Source organism: Manduca sexta, chromosome 18 (genome assembly GCF_014839805.1).
Source record: "Manduca sexta isolate Smith_Timp_Sample1 chromosome 18, JHU_Msex_v1.0, whole genome shotgun sequence".
NCBI lineage: Eukaryota > Metazoa > Arthropoda > Insecta > Lepidoptera > Sphingidae > Manduca > Manduca sexta.
The window spans coordinates 11,995,296-12,012,171 of record NC_051132.1 but is presented as its reverse complement, the minus strand read 5'-3'; the positions used below and the strand labels follow the sequence as shown (position 1 = coordinate 12,012,171).

The 16,876-nt window shown below is 37.3% G+C and overlaps 1 protein-coding gene across 10 annotated transcripts in view; it reads right to left on the bottom strand.

Annotated features, from left to right (window-relative positions):
• Nucleotides 1-232: 232 nt before the first annotated feature.
• LOC115441589 (bromodomain adjacent to zinc finger domain protein 2B) overlaps nt 233-16,876 on the bottom strand; it is an 87,064-nt gene continuing 70,420 nt past the window's right edge. For 7 of the 10 annotated variants that reach the window (XM_030166439.2, XM_037440212.1, XM_030166437.2 and 4 more), the window contains 25 exons: nt 16,465-16,613; nt 16,156-16,272; nt 15,701-15,847; nt 15,282-15,422; nt 14,773-14,950; nt 14,348-14,496; nt 13,628-13,929; nt 13,380-13,513; nt 12,872-13,023; nt 12,390-12,584; nt 11,441-12,177; nt 11,036-11,283; nt 10,552-10,681; nt 9,242-9,397; nt 8,887-9,089; nt 7,766-7,863; nt 7,178-7,314; nt 6,794-6,915; nt 6,300-6,441; nt 5,746-5,888; nt 5,382-5,527; nt 4,984-5,103; nt 4,686-4,782; nt 4,167-4,310; nt 233-3,720 (listed from right to left, as the gene is read on the bottom strand). In XM_030166439.2, the coding sequence (XP_030022299.1) occupies nt 3,579-3,720; nt 4,167-4,310; nt 4,686-4,782; nt 4,984-5,103; nt 5,382-5,527; nt 5,746-5,888; nt 6,300-6,441; nt 6,794-6,915; nt 7,178-7,314; nt 7,766-7,863; nt 8,887-9,089; nt 9,242-9,397; nt 10,552-10,681; nt 11,036-11,283; nt 11,441-12,177; nt 12,390-12,584; nt 12,872-13,023; nt 13,380-13,513; nt 13,628-13,929; nt 14,348-14,496; nt 14,773-14,950; nt 15,282-15,422; nt 15,701-15,847; nt 16,156-16,272; nt 16,465-16,613 (4,429 nt within the window). In that variant the 3' untranslated portion in view covers nt 233-3,578. The remainder of the gene's footprint in view (nt 3,721-4,166; nt 4,311-4,685; nt 4,783-4,983; nt 5,104-5,381; nt 5,528-5,745; nt 5,889-6,299; nt 6,442-6,793; nt 6,916-7,177; nt 7,315-7,765; nt 7,864-8,886; nt 9,090-9,241; nt 9,398-10,551; nt 10,682-11,035; nt 11,284-11,440; nt 12,178-12,389; nt 12,585-12,871; nt 13,024-13,379; nt 13,514-13,627; nt 13,930-14,347; nt 14,497-14,772; nt 14,951-15,281; nt 15,423-15,700; nt 15,848-16,155; nt 16,273-16,464; nt 16,614-16,876) is intronic. The other 3 variants (XM_030166440.2, XM_030166441.2, XM_030166436.2) reach the window with 3 other exon arrangements.

The window sequence follows — 16,876 nt, the reverse complement described above, 5'->3', positions numbered from 1 at the left end:
CCATGCTGTCCCACTGCTGGACACGGACATCTTCTACTACTGAAAGGCATTAGGCCTTAGTCTATGTTGGCCTAATGGGGATTGAGAGACTTCACATTCCTTCGAAATTCTTGGGTTCTCCATAAGAATTTTGCAAGTATGCAGGTTTTCCCCTAAGGGTTTCCTTCACCGTCCCATCTAGGCTATTGCCGCTTAATAAAGTTATTAATTACACTAAAATGAAAAGACAAAACCTGCATCAAAAATTATTTATTTATTCGTATATATAATTTATATATCCATTTTATAATTAAAATCAACCGATGCACACAACATGACCATCACATCTCACGCCTCTCGGACGAATCTTACGCCACTCCAACACGCCAAATAAGCCTGACCAAAACTACAATCACCCTTCTAGATGTCATGTCTTAGAAGTTTTGGTCAGGCACAACTACACGCGATAATCGACCTTGTATACTGGCAGTAGAGTCGAAACTCAAATGTAAACGGCAATAAGTATACAAAGATTTAAAAAACCTAGACACGAATAAGTTATCTATTAAAAATAATTTCCCGTGACGATCGCAGCGTGTAAACATTAAAAAGCTTGGATTAAGTATTCGCTAAATTAATACTTTCACTTAAATACTCAGCATTAAACATAATATATTTTGTTTTCAACTGTTTTGTATCAGCAACAATTTTTAAAGGAAGCACTGTTAAGTAATTGAATATATCGAGATTAAAAAAATAAATTTATTATTTATTGTCATGCTAATAATACCTACAAATATGCTAACATCGATTTATTTATAGCTCAATAAGCCAATGTCATATTATTTCTATTTTAAAACATACTGTATTGCATTCACTGCCACAGATAAAATGAATTGATTATGAAAACTGTCAAAACTTCAAAGAAGCAAGATCACAAAGGAAACATAATTATAAGTAAAGTTGCAATAAAAATGAAAACACGAAATATTTTTGCCGACACAAAACTGTATTGAAAACGCTAAAAAAATCTTTAAAACATTATAAGTACTGGTAATTCGTAATCGCCAAGCACTAGAGTCGTCGACTCACAAACAACCGGAATAAATAAGCACATAAATAAATAATAGGAGCTAAACTAAGTATGACTGACACGTTCGATTCACGCTGTAACACCTTTCCACCTGAGAAATTGGAATTAGACAAATCTATCGCTGCAATTGGACAGATTTTTGTGTAGATTTAAGTATCATACGCATTTTTATTATTCAAATAAGTGGGTGTACAAATGAGATTTGCGAAAAGCAATTGCAGGGACTGTTCATTGAAGTTTAAAGTAAATTAATAGATCAAAATCAAAACAGAGCTATCGACTATTATTTATTCGCTTGTTTGTATAAAATTTATATACCTATTGTAATGTGTAAAAGTCAATAAAAATAATTATTGTAGAACATAACCAAGTATTGATACATGCAATTATTGTCAAAGTATTTTTTCACTGATCTTTATTAACTAGACTATTGAGTTCTAATATAATTGTATAACCAACCGTTGCTTTTATATAGAAGAAATAAATCACTGGGATAAAAGAACATTTTTCTACTTTTGGTTTATTTAATTTTAAGAAATGTCACTACAAACTAAATATAAAATTTAAATAAAAGTCGATACCTCTGCCTTGTAACAGTTTCAAATGGATAACATTATCGACTCACTCACATCATACATGTCTCACTTTAATTAATATTTTACATTTAACCTTGTTAGGGCGACAAATCGTACACTGTCCTCCATGCTAATCAAAATAAATAATATATTCTGTGAATCAATAAATTAGCTCCAATTTGCCTATTTTTTGATAACGTGAGTATAAAATAAAATATACCTGTCATTTGTTACATTTTTTCACTGAGATTTATTTTTTAGTGTCCATTCGTCACCCCAACGTATTGTTTAGAAGTGAAACAGACAAAACAGTCAATAGAGAACCGTTACCGTGCCGAAGATTTCTTTCAGAAATTAAGGCCCTCGTCACACGCAGCGTTATTCCCGCTAACTGTTTAGGCCCTAAACTACGCTTACATCACTTTCTATTACTAATTTTATCTCGCCTAATGCACAAAATTTGAAATAGACAACTATTTTTTTACACACTCAAGTATACACATATTCAATCTACTAGAAATAACTGGCCAAAGAACGAAGACCGCGACGCGCTTGTCGATATCGGAAGTCAGCTATCGACTATCGACCATCGATAATCACAGAGTATTAAATTTAAAAAGAAAAAATGCGGACACCGGAAATTCGCGTGGATTTACAAAATACTGTTTCGTTGCTACGAGCAAATTATTATAAAAATAATATATTCGAAAGTGATATTCGATAATTCTATTTTCCTCTCTATGCTTAAAATAGATTTCGGTCTAATACTTTTTAGACTTAACATTACTACTATTTACAGTCAGCTACACAATGCGTACAGACAGTAACACAGCCCACAGAGAGTCTATATCGAGATTAGTCAAGAGGTGAACCTGTGTTGCTGGCTGTACAAACATAAACTATGTGCGCGTTGTTCATTACATTTAATTACAATAGACATCACATTCCCACAAAATATAATTTACATGAGATTCGCATTATACAGTTTTTGTCGCGTCCGATAAAGCTCACCGCGAATTTAATTACAGAATGATCGACTTTTGGCCGGATTATTAGCGGCTGACGAATATAAATTCCCAACATTCGTCAATACACAATTTCTTAATATCGATACATTTATTGTTTACAATCCATTGTCAATTAACTAAGCGTTTTGGACATACAATTAAAGGCCAAGATTAGCATTCAATAATTGTACCTTTAATCGAAAATAATCTGATAGAACGCACACTCGCGGGACACTTGTTCACTGATAAATCCAATCTTCTCATGGAATGTTTTACAAGTATTTTTGATTTCTTCTTCACGTCAAATATGTATCACATTGTAATATTTGGAATTTTCACACGTTAATGGAATGAAATTGTTTATGATATCAGTGGCAATAGTTAACGAAGTATGTGATTAAAGATAAGTAGTATTTCTTTACTGTGTCGATATTTGGGTCACCATCAAAACATTTCTAAAACATATAATACAAATTACTATGTAGTACATCATGAATAAAAAACAACTATTCGATATATATGTTGCAATGAGATTATATTGACCATCGATGTACGATACATCAAGTCAATGTTACTCTTTACCTATGTTGATTCATGACTCTTCAATACATTTATTTGTAGCGGCATTTATAAAATCGCAAGTCACATTAACCATCCAAACTGCACTTCGATGCAGAGTCCAATCAATTAACAGGTCCATAACATTCGAGATACATCGAATATTATTAGATAAACTTCAAATCAGTAGAATGAATATTAATTCTCTTCATCCAGTGCACCACCACGAACATCATTTCCCAACTTGGTGGATAAATCAATTAATTAAGTTGTGCAACAGATCGCCAAGACCAGCTTCGACAAATCAACAGCGGCGACATTATATACGCCATATAATGAGTGCAAGAAGACTGCGCACGAGTGGGTTTAGCTCTGCGCCCAGCGTTCTTCAAAGAATTGTCGCATGTTGTGTCCCGCGCGACCCACTGGGCTGTAGTCCTCGTTGAACACCTCGCAGTTGCTGAATATCAGCCGCACGTCTGACGCGAACTCCTCCTTACATTTGTATCTGTAACAAGGTTATGGTTATGTTTCAACTATTATAAAATTAAGTTACCATTTGATATCCACCATGGTTGATAAAAATCAAAATCTTAAGCCTTCCGAACAACTAAGTTGACCCCATCCCGAATTAGCAGTCCTAATACGAACTATAAACTGGATTCCTGATAATTTACCAACTTACAAGAGTTCAGTAATTTATTTCATTTTAATTGTCTTGTGCATAAAATTTATTTAAGCTTTATTTGTTTATTTACACTATGGAAATTTATAGCTAATAGTAAGAATAGTAACAATTAAGATTTCATAACGCCAATAACAAGTTCTTACTTATAGAAAAGAGTTATCGAATGGAAATAACTCGTTATAAATTAAAATAAATCGGGATAAAATCAGATAACCAACTTATCGCACCAACAACCATATAATAAATGAAATTATGAGATAACTTACAAGTTGTCCTGCAGCTTGCGTTTAATCGTGGATAAGTCCATGGGGCACTTGATGACCTTCTTGTACTGCGGGAACTGCTTGGTGTTTACGGGTAGAAGAAACGGCCACGCATGCTCGTGACACTCCATCTCGCACAACAGGTTCCTGCCAAAATGCACTTCATATGTTAATATTGACAGCTTTCTTAACAAGTTTCTTGGTGGGCTATAAAAACTGACAAATATTCAATGCTCACATCGAGTTGTGTGATACGCAAGTATTTGTATCGAGTTCTGGGGAAACAGTTCATACAAGTCTTAAAAGGAACTTGGAGTTTATGTTCCCAGGTCTAAATATTTTAGTATCGGTTTTAGATTATGCGAGATTTTAAGATTCAATTCATTAATTCAAGAATTTAGTTAGCGTTTATGTGTTCTGACTAGTAAATATTTTAAGAAATAAAACCATTAAGGTTACATTCAAGATTAGCTTATAAGAAGTTCTGAATTTGGATAACAGTTGAGTGTTTAAGTTACTCACTTGCAAAACTGCATATCCTTGACTTGCTTCTTAGCGTTGTTTTTTTCCTTTTTACCTCGTGCTACAACTGGCATATTCTCCGTGTCGCGATCTTCTGTAGAAATAAAAAACTTGTCTTTAAAACATATTTTCGATTTTTTTTTTACTTTTATTACATTCAACTGGGCTATGACGAGTACTGTGTAGTCTATTAATAATTCTGAATAGTATAATGTTAAAACTTGACAACAGTATCAAAACCAAGATGGTTGGCGCTCATTCGGAGAGTGCTCTAGGCTGGTTGATAAATAGATATTACCGTCGATCCTGGCATCGTCGTCGTGCTGCAGCGCGCCGTTGCCGGGCAAGAAGTGTAGCGCGCGGCGCTTCTCGGGTGGGGGGCCCTCCGCCACCTCGCATGCCGCCGGCCGCACCTCCTCTGCGCACGCGCAACATATATCGATATTAAACTTATTTCATTTGTGTTCATTATTATGATTAATTGGCAGTAGTTATAGGCAATTCAATTAGACTATTCGAGTTTTTTTGACTGTAATTAATTTGGCAATTAAAATGGATACAATAAAAGAAAAAGATTTTATAAAAGCTTTACTTCTCATGTTTGTCAGTTTAACAATTGTCGTAAGTACGAACAGCTCTCAGTATTATATACAAAACAAAACTAGTCGATAATCAATAGTATGTCATGGAAGTCACCTGGCGCGTGGTGATTCAACCCGTTCTCTGGCTCGGTGATAGACTCGTCGAGTTTGTCGGGACATTCTGCCTTCTCAGGCGTGTGTAGTACACTCGCTGCGCATTCCTCTGCCGTTGTTGACGTCGACGCGTGCGATGGCGCGGGACTGGTGGGAAAAATGGTAGGTATATTGTAGGTATTACACAACACTGAATAGGACAGGGATTGGTAGTTCGATAATTAGCAAGATGTGAATTTAACAGTAAAGTAAAAGTTTGTATGCGCCACAAATGTTTGGTCAAAGTATGTGCAAAATATAAGCCAATGTAATTTTTGTAGTGAGACTGGTAATTGTAGATATATTTATGTAAGTTAAAAGCTCACCTAGGCACCATATTTTGATCTATTTCTACGCTAGTGTCCTTGTCTTTTTCTTTGTGCTTGCTTTCGCGTTTTTTCATATTCCGCGGTTTCTTGGGCGGTGCCCGCGATATGCATTGATTGCAGTACCATTTTCCTCGTGGGTTCTGGAACGAAAATTGTGTTCTTATACAGATTGTTGGTTAATATCCTTACTTACTTACGTTTATTTTTTTAAATTTAAAATGTTTGATTATAATTATTCTGGTATTTCATTTTTGAAACAAGAGGAAGCAAAGTAGGAAATAATGCGTCTTTACATATTTTTCTTATACTTTACGCATTTTAGAAGACCCGAAATATATATCAACGTAGGTCCACAATTATAATCGATATAGATGTTTACTGATTGTTCTTGCGAATATTGAAGCAGGTTTAAAGTTTTTTTTTTAATTTCACAACAGGAGATTTCATACAGGCCGGCGTAAGTGTGTCAACTAGCGTATATTTTCGTTATTTGATATGAAACTTAGCACTCCTGGTTCGTATAATAAGTTGAGTGGTGTTGACAGTCGTACCTTGGCGAGCGGCGGGTAGTGGCAGTCCTGGTGGTACGCGCGGGCGCAGAGCGCGCAGGGGATGGCGCGGCCCGCGCTGGCGCCGCCGCACACGATGCACACGCGCTGTCCGCGCGCCTTGTTCACGCACTCCCAGCAGTACCTGCACACGCACCACTCATATCAACATGCTGTGACATACAAGCGAGGGACACAGTACCTGTCATGTTATCTCTGATTTGATTAAAAGGTGGCGTAGTTCTAATCATTGTTTTGTTGAAGAAACATTATAATAAAGTATTTTTAACCCATCACAGCAACGTCACTTTATTGAAACCCGCAGAAACGATGCAGTCAAAATATAACAACAAACTATTATTATTGCGCCGCTTTACGATTACGAAATGTATGCCAATCATTGAATCATTCATTCAAATGTATGTAAATCAATCCACTGCTTTAACATCACTGATGAAGATGATTCATTAATGCCAATTATTCAACAAAAACGCTACCAGTCTCCCTCAGGTATTTTCTCCATCCGCGGCTTGAAGCAATATGTGTGGTAGCCTTTGTCGCACCCATCGCATAGCAGCAACTGGTCCTCGTTATCGCCGCTCAAGCAGAACTGACAGTTCTGTACACAAAGACATATATAAAAATATTTAGCGTCATCAAATAAGTACAGTTTACGTCACATTCGGAAATAACCATCGTAGTTGATAAATCATACTGAAGTCGCGAATTCCAGATAATAATTGAAATAAGACTCGGAGACAGATAGAGGGAGATGTTACTACAGTAACCCTATAAAAAGGGAGGGACTTCATTAGGAATTCATACTCTATTGTCATTTTTAAGATAAAAAAAATTTCTTTGAGTAATAAACATATACTCACAGCCTTCATGATGCTCTTGTCCCACGCCACGCCGGCCTCGAGTGCCTGCAGCAACATGGCGAGTTGCGCCGACGTGGTGCAGCGCCCCACGGCCTCGCGCCACGTCGCCAACCCACGGGCTATACCTTTATTGTCCGCTGTTAATAGAGGAAGTCATTTCCTTGATTGGGTTAAATTATAATCATGGTTATGAGTAGAGTAAGTTATTTTAAGATTGACCAGCAACGTAATGCATCTATAAGATTGTAGATGTCGCTGTTTTAAATTAGGTTCCACAGCTCAGTTGGCAAACGGTAATTGACTACCCCCTATTCGATACGTCAACTACGTTATCCTACTGCAAAGTTTCAAACTTGACAACATTCATCAAGTTAAATTAAAAGGCATTTAAAACTCAAAATTTGAAAGAGATAGGTACTAGTTATCAGGTCTTAAACATGGCGGCATAATTGTTTCGACTGGCGAGGCGTAACCATTTCATTAGTCGACACTCTATCTGGACCTACTCAACCTACCATCAGGTGTATTTTGCTGTAACCATATAAAAATAAAACATATTTGTACATCATTAAAGTTAGCAACCAATACCTTTCCCTTCGCTGGCATTGTCCGAGTTCTGCGGAGAGGGTGCGGACGCGTTCCCGTGCTCTCCCTGCAACACTGCGCCTATATTCGCTTCTGTAGTGCTGGAGGGTAATAAATGCAAATATTGTTAGAAATAGGAAGATATGTATCTCCTACAGCCGGGTCTATTGCGTCATGATATAAAATAAATAAGATTGATAATATGTTTACTAATCAAAGTTTCCTGATTCCTGAAAACTGAAAGTTGTTTTCGTTATAGAATTCTCTCTCAAATGTTTTTTTTGACACTTATTCCATCGTCGTATTTCATGACAGCAATGATGTCTTAGTGATTATTCCTGTAGTCACAAAAGACCCGGCTTAAACTAGATCCTTTTGTAAAAATGTACAAGACATACATACATAAAATGGTTTCAAAACAAAAACGACTTTAGATAGTGCATAATGTAATCTGTCGTACAGTTGTTGACAAAAAATAATTTAAATAATTTTACAGGGTTTATAATACCAATCATATGAAATTTTGAAAACAAAACATATAATGCCAATTCTATAATTACAAAAAAATTATAAAAAAAATCATGCAGCTATAAAATAAAACCTCCACCAAAATAAGCGCCAATTCCAAAATAAAAAAAACCCGATCCCCAATTTTGTATGTTTTGCAAAGTATATCGAATTTCACACTCAATGCTCAAATTAAGATCCTTTTGTCAAAAATATAAGAACAATTATTTTATCATAATATATAATTATTTAAAAATACACATTACCGTCTGTGTACCTCAACTTTGATCACCATGCCTCGTGATCTTGCCTCATGTACGTCACATCGGCAAACTTTAAACAACTTCAAAATATCAAGTTTATTACTAACATAATATTTTTTTTACTAACACTAGTTTATTTTATATTCAATTACAATGTCATGCCTCATTGTTCTTTGTATTTGTTTTAGAAATATACGTAGATAAAATGAGAGGCACTTTCTTCATATGCCTCAAGAGGCAGTCGAATTACCGACACACAAACACCCACCCTAACCACACAATAAAACAAAACGTCTACCCACCACAAACAAGGCACAAGGCACAAGTGATCGTATAAAGAGAGGTGGACTTTACCTAGCATACCTTTGTACCAAAGGCGGTTTGAGGTATCGGCGCTCGATGTGCGCCTCCACGGCCGCCAGCTTGTGTCGCGCGCGCGCCACGATCTCCGCGCCCGCGCCGCCCGCGCCGCCCGCCTCGGGCAGCGCCACGCGCGACGGCCGCCAGCCCTTCACCTGCATCGACGCCGCCGCCACGCGCTCCTCCAATTGTTCCACCTGACAACCGATTTACAAGTTTCATCAGGCATTCAAATATCGTAAAATCAATAGTTTTTTCTTTTCATTGAGTTTTAATAGTACTAGTAACTACCTTTAATTTGAATGAAGAGAGACTGTAGCCTTATTTAATAGATAGCATAAATACTGACCATAGACAATATCTGCATGTCGACCCTCCTGGCGGTGGAGACAGAGAAAGAGCCAGGTGCGTCGGGGCTCGGGTACCCGCCGTTCATTGCGATTACGCGGTCCACGTGAGACACTGACAGCTCCGTGCTGTGGATATCTCCCTTCTCTATGTATATCTATAGATAAAAAGTAATATTGTAGCTTACTAAAAACCCATACATAATAAGTTTGCTGTATTATCTACAGAAAAAAATCAGCAAATGTGCAGTGATAATTATCGCCTATTAATGTTCACATGATGTAAATTACAAGAAGGGAATGTGGCAACTCGTTTTTAAATAGTTCAGCACTTTCTCTACAAAGCAATAACGTAGTATATAATGGCGTGATACTGTGTAGGTGCTCTTCGATAGAATGGAAAGTGATATCTAAAAAAAGTCTGGAACTGTTAGGAGGAGCCCTATGTTCGGCAGCAAAAATTTTGTGGCTGATGATGATGATGATAATGATAATGAAGGGAAGTCTTGTCTAAGGAATGGTTTTATGCTGATAGCAGAACTTATTGAACATGTAGTGGCGGCTCTAAGTGCTAGAAATAGTGCAAACGCGATTTTATTTCTAGATTACAATAATATTTTATGGAATAGATGGTACACAGATTAGGGTGGATTGAAACCAATTTATTGACGTGACATTATTTTCTCGGTTTTGGTCGACTATCACCTTTTCAGTGTCATATCCGAGTTTATGATTAGCGCGAAAAGTATAATGACATTGATTTCTTTAGCAAAAAAAAATGGCTTTATTTTGTATTGATGTTTCTTTAAAACAACGTTTCGTATTGGTATTATGGAAGAACCGCCACTGATCTTATGTTATGTAACTCACCTGACAATGTGACCTATTTTGGTTTATATTGCTAATGCCAATCTGCATCTTTAATGAAAAGGCATGGAAAAGAAACATTTTTCGTTTTTGGCCACAATCATCAGAGTCTTTTTATTTTAAAAACTTACGAATTATTGGCGGAATGCATTTTTGCCAAGTAGAAATGGCTAACATTTAGTTCACGAATATGAAATAGTACATACAATTTAATATCAACATATAAGCGTTAATCAAAGTAAATATTCGGAATAAACTCATAGGAATTTCATAAAATTTCTTTTTAGGGGGAAATTTGTGGCCCTTTGCACAATTATTTTGACATGACAGTAACTTTAGTTTTCAAGCAGATTACAACTTTAACAAAGTGTCATCTAGCGGCACGTGCGTGAACTATCGTTTTCGACTAAATATTTACACAGTTTGAATTCCAAACAATTCTTACTTTATTGTTAACTGTGGGCAGGTGGTTGGCGAAGGCGGTGTGCAGTTCCCTTTCTCTGACACCCCTTGGATGTAAGGCCTCCATCAAGTCCTTCAACTGTTCTGGATCTGTGATTCGCCACCAACCGTATCTGCGATGATCAAATACATGAAAATTGTAATGTCATTAAATATTTTGACCATCTAATATGTATTACAAATTTCAGTTCAGTTCATCAAAACACATTATAGACACATAAGGTGAATACAAATATCGATAAATCGAGTACTAATATTGATTTTAAATCGATCACAATAATCCAAATTACAACTATCAACCTTTATGAATAAAAGCAAACGTTCATTTATTTGAATAATGGACAAAACGTATATGCTTCGAATCGAATGCTCCTTTCTTTTCGGCTAAAAATGACCGCCTGTTATACGTTTTACATTTATAATTTAATGATATCAAAACTGAATGATGTTGTGTCTCTAAAACTAACCTTAATTCTTTAGGCACGAAGGTCCCCTCAACCTTCTTGGGCAGTCCGTGCAGCTTGCAGTACTCGAGTTGCTCTAACTCTTCGGGCGACATGTGTATAGGCGGCGGGCTGTCACACGTCACATACGTCGATAAGGCGTTGAAGTTCAACAGCCCAAGGCTCGTGAGACTGTTGGCTTTCGCCTTCTGAATGGCTAGATCGTTCTTGATCGCGTCGGCTTGTAATTCTTTTTCGAGATCATTTTCCTGCTGACGAAAATAAAACTATTAAAATCCTTTAATATTTCCACTATTATTGCTTTAAACTCTATAAAAATAGTTTTAACTGATCTAGTATTACGAATTACAATCTACAAAGATACATTGTTGAGAATAAAGAACAATCTAGATAATTATAAATAGATACCTGTTCTTTATTTTCCTCCTCAGGTTCAGCTTCGGGCACTGCGTCCTTATTCAAGCTAGCGTTCATCATGTCCTGATCTAATCCTGACATGGTCAAGCTACTATCTGCGTACACACTGTTTGTTGGCACTTGGACACTCGTCACCATACTATTCAAGGTAAATAGGCTCGGATCGTTTAGCAAATGCAAATTATTTGATACATCCCACTTGTGCCCTTGGGAAAGAACGACTTCCGCGCAAGTGTGTTCATTGTCACAATACATAGGCACATCTGCCTTGTCCTGTTCATTGATGCTTGATAAAAACGAAGTCTCATGGCGTAATATCGAAAACCATTTTCCTTCAAGCATCTTTGTGTACAAATAACCGTGTGCTGCATCCGGTTCCATGAACTCCTCGACTTCTTTGCACTCTTTGTCTTGCTTTTCCTCAGCTTTTTTGGCCGCGTCGAGTTGTGAGGATACAGCTTCCGCCATTTTTCGTAGTTCTTCGAGATTATTTACAAGTTGGTCCTTGCTTTCCTCAGGCTCTTCTTTTTCAACGATTTCTGTTTTGGTCTCAACCTTTATGTCTTGAGGCTTGTCAGCTGGTTCCGTGGGCTGCGTGTACATTGGCTTATGCGTAGGCTTCTGCACCAAGAACGCGGTAGGGATGGAGTCTTCGATATCGAGCATGTCTTGCTCTTCGTTGTTTTGTTTTTGTTGGATGTATTTTTCTTCCATTTTTATTGAAGATCCTGTAAAATTGATAGTCGTCATTGGATACAAGTTACTATTCATCAGCATTAAACATTCAAAAATCATGTTGATCTAACAATTTTTATTATACAATCCAAGTGGTCACATCCATTTTAAGGTACTTATTCACGAAAAAAAATATCAAGCACAAAAATCCAATATATGATTTGTCGATATCGATAAACAAAATCAAAACCTAATTCGCCCATACCTTCGACTTTACAAGCGCCGTGTTTGACGTTGGGCTCGTACTTGATAATCTGCGTGTGATCGCTCAAGTTCAGCTCCGACTTGATGCTCATGAGTTCTAGTTGTGTCTTTAGAGCTTCCTCTTGCTGCTGCGCCTCCGCCTCCTCTGTTTTATCCGGTTCTGGTGCCGGTACTGGCTCTTTCTTTTCTTTTACAGCTGAACATAATAAAATTTATATAACAATTGTTTTTTTATTGTCGTTAATTCTTAATATACAAAGTTTTAAATTGCGTGAATATTGTGTGTCTTACTAGTCTATTGAAAACCGAATGATATGCACAAAAATAACCGCAGTATGTCATTGAAAATATGAAAACCAGTTTAAAATTTTGGTTAATTGTACTGAATCTCCTAATAAAACCTGAAAATATAATACCAAACGTCTTCTTTAAATTTAAAATGTCTTTTTCATTATATTGCATGTTGAAATAAAATATACTCACTCTTCTTTTTCCTCTTGCAGGTGTCCTGCTTGTCCTGCAGCGCGTTGGCCTCGAGTGTCTGTTGGTACTGCATGATCTCTGGCTGCGCAGATTCCATGCTCTCTACGAAGATACCGCCGCACTTCCCGAGAGACCAGTAACGACGCCAGTACCTGGGGGAATGGCAAGTTTATCTATAGTATCGTAAGGTCTTTGAGGTGGAAGGACACTGTAATGTATCGACATTACAGTGTCCTTCCACCTCAAAGACCTACACACCTCATACATCTCAAGGGCATAGGAATCGTCCTATGCCCTTGAGATGTATAGATATCTGAATGTGATGAAATTTTATGGGTTCCTTGGCTTTTAGACTCAACTCTCCAGTACGCTCCAGATTTTTCCAGTTCAGTCACACATTAATATCGTAAGTTGAGTTAAACATGTTGAATTCGGAATATCTTTACTTTGCTAATTACTATGCCACGAATAGTAGATATATCTTTAATAAATATTATATCTTCCTCACCTATCTTGTCCATAGCATGTTGCCCTCAGAGCGTGAGACCCGGCTTGTAATTGTTGTTGCTGTTGCTCTGATTGTCGTAATAGTTTCTCTAGCTTTCTCGATAATTCCTCTGCTGATAAGTTTTTGTCTTCATCCTGAACAACAATACCAGGAAATTAATAAAAAAAATAATTAAATACAAATTATAATATAAAATTTAATGATGAAATAAAAACATAAAGACAAATATGAAAAAAAGACATATTTACCTCCTCAGGCTGTGTGCCTTCACTTTCCAAATCACTCAGTACATCATCTCCCATGACACTGTCTTTGTCAATCTTGGAATTATCCGCCGGAGAACATTCGTCCTTATTATTGTTCATCATCTCCTTGCCTTTAATACTGTTAGACAGATCCTTTAAGGGAGATAATTCCTTATCACTTTCGTCAGGCGCATTATCTTTGTATGGTGATGACAAATCAGGAGCTTGTTTCTCTTCTGGATGTGGAGACTCTTCCTTTTCAGATTTTTTGGGTGATTCCTCTTTATCTGAACTTGGTGGATTTTCTATGACAGATATAGACAGGACGGATTTTATACAATATTTTTGTTTATATGAGGTAGTACTGAAAATCTATTGAAGATACAAAGAATAAAAAGAAAAATCAGGAAAGTTTTGAAATAAAGACAGCTGTAGAGCTCTTTGGTGGTATCTAGCTTTTCTTTATTAATGTTTGTACAAATTTCGTATCTTTATTAACAATAATAATACTTTTGATTTTTTACAAGTGGGTGTCAGAGGGGGCCGAAGCGTCTATTCCATAACTAAATCGCCCCCTCGGTGGCATCTAGTTAGAAGAGTTATTAACTTTGTAGCATAGCTTCGTTTTACAACCTTTTAATATAAGTAGTAGATGAGGGAGCCCAATGGAGAGCGACTAGGAAAGTAGAGGATTGTTTCGTGAAGTAATATAACGTTGTGTACCTTGGTCGCTGGCGGGCGGCGGCGGCGGGTCGGCGGCGTGCAGCGAGGCGGCGCTCTCGTCCACGAGGCGCTGCATGCGCTCCAGCGCCAGCGCCTGCTGCTTCTCCGCCTGCTCCGAGCGCAGCTTGCGCTGGTGCAGCACGCGCACCCTGCGCACGCGCACACACACACGTATAGTACCAACACTGCACGCTTACTAGTTCCCTATCTCGTATCATTTCTATCGCATCTAAAACCCCACAAACGACTTTTGCGTGCATTACACTATCCTTTTGAAACAACTTATTGCTAATTATATCGTTTATTGTAATTATTATTACCTCAAAAGTATTTATGTAATTTCATAAAAATAGTAAATATTATACGAAATTACATGATTTTAAAATTATTTACAATGCTTATAATGTGTGTATATATGGCCTTACTTTCTAATCTTCATGTCCATAAGATACCGCTCCTTGCGCAGTTGGTTGAGATGGTCGAGCGCGCCGTCCACCTGCCGCAGCACGGCCTTGTTCTGCAGCAACTCGTCGCACAGGAACGCCAAGATGCGCGCCTTCGTCGTCGCATTCAGCGCCAGGAACGGCTTGTCACGCAGCGCCTCTGTACATACAAGCAATAATTTTGGGTTATTTATTTAAAAACATAAAACTAAAAACCTGTAGATGATTATAATATTAACGTTTAAAAATAGACAATTAAACTATCGATAACTGAAACTGCATAACTTATCAGCAAAAGGCAAAGATTCCTTCGTTTCTAGGAGGGAAATTATAGCTACTGCCACTGAAGGGGTAAGTGGAACGTTTATATTGGTTTCACCGTCTAAGAGCCAATTTCGCGTAGATGCTCTTCTCATAGATGTTGCCAACTGTTACCGATGCTTCTCGCAAACTCGTCAAACTCTAACAATGGTGCCATATGCGTGACTAACCTGCTAGTTTGTAAGTCTTATTGCTGTGCAGATGCTCGTAGTACGCGGCGTTCTTCGTACTTGCCGCCGTCTGTAGCATCTCCGCGTCGTTCTGGTGATGATCGGCCACTCGACGTTCCCTCTCACGCTCTGCTGTCAAACCTGATAAAGCAAATGAGTAATAAGTTAGACATCAGACTGGTTATTATCATGAGATGTGTAAATCTCAAGGTGATATTCGCCATTCAAAGGATGGCGTGGTGTTACTTCAGTTTATTTTTAAAATATAGGTAGTGCTTTAGACTATGATTGTAGTCTTCTTTTATATTTTCTATATATTGCTTTATTACGTTCACAAATAAAATATGCAAAGTAGCCGAATTTAATCAATTATCATTTAAGAATTAAATATACTAAAAACAATATAATAGATACTGTACCGGTAAGCGCCTTCACTTCGCCAGTAGCGTTTGCGTAGAGGTATATGCGCAGAACTTCGCTCAGGTTGTGTGGCGTGATGTCTCCCATGCGGATGGCATGTCCGAGCAGCGTCGTGTGCCGCCCCGGGTGGGGGATACCGGGGTCCTCTGGGGAGAGACAATGCAGACTTCAAGTAAACGACTAGCTAGATTACACTAACTAAGTTTTATTAATCATTTAAGAATTCATCTTTTTATCTAATTACTGATATTGCACTGCAGCTTTTTGTAGGCGAGAATCTATGTAACATGTTGATCAGAAAAGGCCTCGTAATTTTTTTTTGTCTAGTTGCTTCTTCACGTTTCTTTTAAGGGCAGTTATATTGTATAAAAATGATAACACAATAAATAATATAATGACATGGTGGAACTAATCTATCTACCAGATATAAAATGTTAGCTAGAAGATATCTCACCGATAGCCGTGATGAGCAGTTGTGTGAGCACCTGCATGAGTTCCTCTTCGGCGTCCGTGCTGCAGTCGGGCAGGAGTGCCAGTTGGAACGTGTTCAACGTCGGTAACGCGTCCATGTCTGTAACAATTATTTACGTCGTTACGCGAAATTTCTTTACTCGAGATTAAGATTAATGTAATATAGAATATTGCGGTTAAATTTACCAAATTCACTTAGAAGATTATTAAAAGCCAACGGCTCACTTTTGTAATATAGTTAATGATATATTTTTTTTTTAATAAAATAATAATTTTATCAGTATACACTCACCGAATCCTAGCGTTTGTCCGAAATTGTGTATAAATTCGTACACTTGCAGTATGTCCGCCATCGCCTGTCCGGGCAGTTTCAGTCCAGGAATCCTGTTTAGTGTTGGCAGTGGTTTCTGGTCTGATAGTGTTGAATCTTCCTGCGGCCGCCTACAGGGAAACAGGAATTGTTCAGTTTTTATTTTATATCGCTTATTCATAAAAATAACGTTACAAATCACTTAAAGACATTATTTAAAAAAAAAAACTTTAATGGTAGTGCCTAAATACCAGGTCAACTAGTTAATTTTGTGAAAACGATAACACGTACAGTCAGAACTCAAATATATGTATACACAGAAGATATCAACGTTTTTATTTATTTGGAGCTGACCATGCATTATACAGCGTAGTACAAGAAATATTCCATATTG